At 38.8% G+C, this 4,945-nt stretch overlaps 2 protein-coding genes across 2 annotated transcripts; both read left to right on the forward strand.

Annotated features, from left to right (window-relative positions):
* On the forward strand, positions 283–1,678 carry LOC110262743. Its single transcript, XM_021103460.1, has 3 exons — positions 283–441; positions 482–567; positions 1,055–1,678. Exons 2-3 carry the CDS (start codon positions 544–546, stop codon positions 1,526–1,528), a joined length of 498 nt encoding a protein of 165 aa, XP_020959119.1. The 5' UTR covers positions 283–441; positions 482–543; the 3' UTR covers positions 1,529–1,678.
* Positions 2,671–4,603, forward strand: LOC107642908 (AAA-ATPase At2g18193-like). Its single transcript, XM_016346415.2, has one exon. It carries the CDS (start codon positions 2,921–2,923, stop codon positions 4,358–4,360), a length of 1,440 nt encoding a protein of 479 aa, XP_016201901.1. The 5' UTR covers positions 2,671–2,920; the 3' UTR covers positions 4,361–4,603.

A 4,945-nucleotide genomic window follows, 5' to 3' on the forward strand; every position in this document is an offset into this window, starting at 1 on the left:
TTTTGTGGTTCGGTTCGGTTTTCGGTTCTCACCACCAAAACCCTAACCGAACCGAACCGAACCGATTCTTCCCAAAACCCTAAAAATTAAAAACTACCTACCCCACTCCCCAGACCCAGACCCAGACGTGAGAGTGTGAGACGGCCACACCCCCACTCCCCCTGTCCCCCAAACGCGTCTTTCTCCTTCCTTAGACGGCCAAACCCATGCGCGACAGCGCGAGTCCCTCTCCAAATCCCTCTCTAAATCCCAGATCGGAGCCAGCCTGAGCCAGTGAGCCACCATATCTCGCCGTGCGGCCTGCGCACCCACTCACTCAGCCACGGAGACAGCCTGAGTCACCCACCTCGTTGAGAGTCGAAGCCTTCCTCAGTTCCTCCAAATCCCACCGCCGAACAGAGGAGAACCCCCACCGCCGGTGCACGACCCAGCCTCCACCCAGCAGCGTTTCTGGAGCCACCTCCGACCTCGGTGCCTCCAGTCCACCCAGCAGCGTTTCTGGAGCCCACCCACCCAACCACCGATTGTCCGACTCAAGTGCATATGGAGCCCGAGCCATCTATTCAGGTAAACTTTGCTAATTTGTTGTTCAGTTTAGGCTTAGGGTTATAACTTGTCAGTTTATTAGTTTATTATTTATTGCTGATTTATCAGTTTATCAGTTTATTGTTTATTGCTGATTTATTGTTTATTGCTAATTTATCAGTCTATTGTTCAGTTTATCAGTCTATTGATTTATCAGTTTATCAGTTTATTGTTCAGTTTATCAGTTTATCAGTTATTCAGTGCTGGTTCTGTGCTTAATGATTTAAACTTCAGCTGCTTGTTTATTGCTGGTTCTGTGCTTGATTTATTGCTGGTTCTGTGCTTGTTTATTGTTGGTTCTGTGCTTGATTATCTGGTTTTGTTGAGTTTATTGCTTGTTTACTGCTGCTTAATGATCTAAACTTCAGCTGCTTGTTTCTGTGATTGATTTATTGTTAAGATTATATGGTTTTGTTCAATTTATTGCTTGTTTATTTCTGTCCTTGATTTATTGTATTTGTTTATGTAGTTTGACGTCAGTTCAAGTGAGAATATGGGCGACACTGGATTGCCTCCAGTTCCTATTCCGAATGAATCAACAAGCATCAGATCTCCGACTGCATTGCCTCCTGTGCTAGCTCCTCAGCGAAACACAAGGAAGCTTGCTAGTAGAGGCCGAGGGAAAAGGCGGGCTATTGAAGAAGCTCCCGTTGATGACTCTGCTGAAACTGAGACCGACGAAGGTAAGAGAAAACCTTGTAGACCTAGGTCTTGGACATGGGATCACTTTACTAGAGATGAAACTAGTAATTCACAGTATCCTAGAGCTAAATGTAATTGGTGTGGGGCTAGTTATGCTTGTGATACACATAAAAATGGCACTAGTAACATGAAAAATTACTTCTTGTCACAATGCAAAAAATTTTCGAAGGAGGCATTAGATCCTACCCATAACTTTGCTATCAGTTTAATGACAATTTATTTTTATTTTCAGTTGTGTTGATTGTTGAACTATTAAACTTCTTTAATTGTCGTATTTGAATTCTGTTGTCGTTATATTTCATTAGATCAAGACTTTGTTACCTATTGTGTATTTTGGTTTGTCGATTTCAATGTTATGACTTTGCATAATAGTATGGTAGAATTTTTTTTTATTTGATTGAAAAAATCGAACAAACCGAACCAAACCAAACCGATTTTAATTGGTTTGGTTTGGATGAGCTTGAAAAAAAAAACGAACCAAACCGAACTGCAGAGTAATTAAACGATCGGATCGGATGGCTTTTTCTTTAAAAATCGAACCAAACCGCACTGCGAACACCCCTATAAACAAGAGTGATAGATACCAAAACTCAACTCTTTTACTCATGTTTTTATCTCTTCTTTTTCCAACATGTTTTGATGAAAGAGAAGTTACTTTTATGAAACCCTTCAAGATTTCAAATAAATACAATGTCAAAATTAATGGAATTTATTCAGTTCCATTTCAAAATCATAATCCTTGATTCTTTTCAAACCAACAGTACCGATTGCATTGCAAAACAGAACGGTGACTTCTTTCCATTTAATGACAAGACTTTTTTTTCAAAAGTTTTTTATTTTTTTACTTCATTATTTATTTTTTTTTTTTTTTGTCTGTTTTAGTTTAATAAAATATGTTGAACTGGGGATTCCATACCTATAACAAAAAGAGTTGAGTTAAACTCATTATTTAAAACTCAACCTACTTTATCAAACTATCACCAGATCAAGTTTTGAGATTATGATATATTCGTTATAATTCGGTTACACTTTATAACTCGATTATAAACGTTATAGATTAGTAATAAATAACAAACATCAAAACACATATTAAAACGCTCTAATATGCTATTATTTCTCATTAAAGTAAAATTACTCGAAAACTTAAGTGTTGATGCTTTTCCCTAAATATAAAAAGAAAGTAAGAAATTAATTTAAGAATAACTTGAATACAAAATTTATTATTCACTTATTACTTGAGCGTCTGAATATATTTTGGTAAATATTCACTTTTTTTTGTTTTTTTTAGTGCCGAAGTATAACTCATCCAAATAAAAAGCTTGAAGATAAGCACAGGTGAATAAGCTATACCACAGTCAATCCTCACAAAAACAAAACTTATTAATACAAAGATAGTGCTTGAAGTCCTTGAATTGTGTTTTGACATTTTAGTGAAAAAAGAAAAATGCAAAACCTTAAGATAGTAATGTGTTGACATTTTTGTCTTTCTAGCATTAACATAGAATAGCGTGGGGCGCACGTCGTTGAACTATTTTTTGACTTGTAACGAACAGCCTCATTACTAGAACCACTCTCGATCCCTTTCTTTCTTTCATATACCTGGGATCTTCATTTTCCAGTTTCCAGCATCATCATGAGTGCATACATGGCGTCTTTGTCTTCTTCCTTCACAAACTTTCGATCCGCTTCCTCATGGTTCGAGGTCTACGCCGCCTTCTCCACTCTCATGATGCTTCTCAGAACAGCTGTCAACGACATCGTGCCGGAGAAGCTCCGCTCCTCCATTGCCAAAAAGCTCGAGTCATTCTTCTTCCCCACACACAAACCAAACAACCTCGTATCCATCAGAATCAACCAAAGATGGGATGGCCATCACGGCGAACACAACGAACTCTACAACGCTGCGTCCAAGTACCTCCCAACCAGAATATCCGAAACCTACAAGGCCCTCAGATTAGCCAAATTGAACTCTCACAAGGGCCTCATGCTCGCAATCGACGCCAACCAAGAAGTAATCGACGAATTCGAAGGGATCCGGTATACTTGGACTCTCGATTTAGGCTCCGACCAAAATGCCGACTCCTCGAAATCTGATAAGGATCCTGCGTTTGTTCTAACCTTCAACGAGAAGCACAGAGACACCGTGATGAAGAGGTACATTCCGCACTTGCTTGCAACCTGCGAGGCCATGGATGCAGCAGACAAGAGCATTAAGATATTTTCAATGGCGCACGGGTATTGGAACGAGAGTGAGTTGTGTCACCCTGCCACGCTGGACACGCTCGCTTTGGATCCTGAATTGAAGCGAACCATTGTGGATGATGTGGACCGGTTCTTGAAGAGGAAGGAGTTCTACATGAAAGTGGGTAAGCCTTGGAAACGTGGCTACTTGTTGTACGGTCCTCCTGGAACGGGGAAATCTAGCCTCATTGCTGCCATTGCGAATTACTTGAAGTTCAATGTGTATGATTTGGAGCTGGACTCCATTACCTCCAACGAGAGCCTGATGCTACTGATGAGGAGTACAACCAGTCGTTCCATCATCGTCATTGAAGACATTGACTGCAACAAGGAGGTCCATGTTCGTCGCAGAGAACAAGAAGACTTCGGGGACACTGATTTAGAGTCAGTCCAGCATGACGATGCTGCCCCTGAAATTATAAAGGTTGACAAGTTTACCCTCTCGGCTCTGCTCAACTACATGGATGGCTTGTGGTCAGGCTACGGAGAGGAAAGGATTATAATATTCACCACAAACCACAAAGACAAGATTGACCCGGCATTGTTGAGGCCAGGCAGGATGGACATGCACATTCACTTGTCCTTCCTCAGAGCCAAGGCGTTTAGAATATTGGCCTCTAATTATTTGGACATTCCGGGGGACCAGCCTCATCCCCTGTTTCAGGAAATTGAGGACTTGTTGGACACAACAGATGTCACTCCAGCGGTGGTGGCAGAGCAGTTGATTAGAAGCGAAGATCCTGATGTTGCTTTGGATGGACTCTTTAAGTTCCTTCAAGAGATACACAATTCAGGCAAAAGTAGAGATTCCGCTGAGACTTTAGAGATTTGAGATGTAGTCACCTTGTATCAATCAATATACCATTTGGTTTCGAAGTTAAGGCTAAGGCGTTATATGGTATCTGTGATAGTCATAAAGGGAGATGACTAGTAGGCGGTAAAAAAATATTGGAACTTAATGAAAGCGAATCTCGATTAATTATATATATTTTTTGTTATTTAACGTCTTGCTATTTGCTATTTCATGATTATGATCATGCAGTAGTGTTACTGGTAATAGTAGAGAGTACCTTATTGAATATTTTGTCTATTTTATTTATTTATTTTTTTGTTTTTCTATTATAATAAGCTTCATTTTTAATACATTGAGTTAAAAAAAATTGTTAAGTATATTATAAACAAAAAATTTTAATATCAAAAATATTACTCTTAAATGTGACACCAATTAATTTAGGATACAGAAATCAAATCTTTTGATTTATGAAAGATATAAAAATTAGACCCTCTTATTTACGAGAGATATAGATATCGAACCCTCTAATTTTTACCCTAAAATTAGATCTTTTAATTTCTACTTAAAAAAATAAAAAAAATTAAAATACAGATATCAGACTTAATAATTTCCGTATTTTTTATA

This window comes from Arachis ipaensis, chromosome B05 (assembly GCF_000816755.2).
Source record: "Arachis ipaensis cultivar K30076 chromosome B05, Araip1.1, whole genome shotgun sequence".
NCBI lineage: Eukaryota > Viridiplantae > Streptophyta > Magnoliopsida > Fabales > Fabaceae > Arachis > Arachis ipaensis.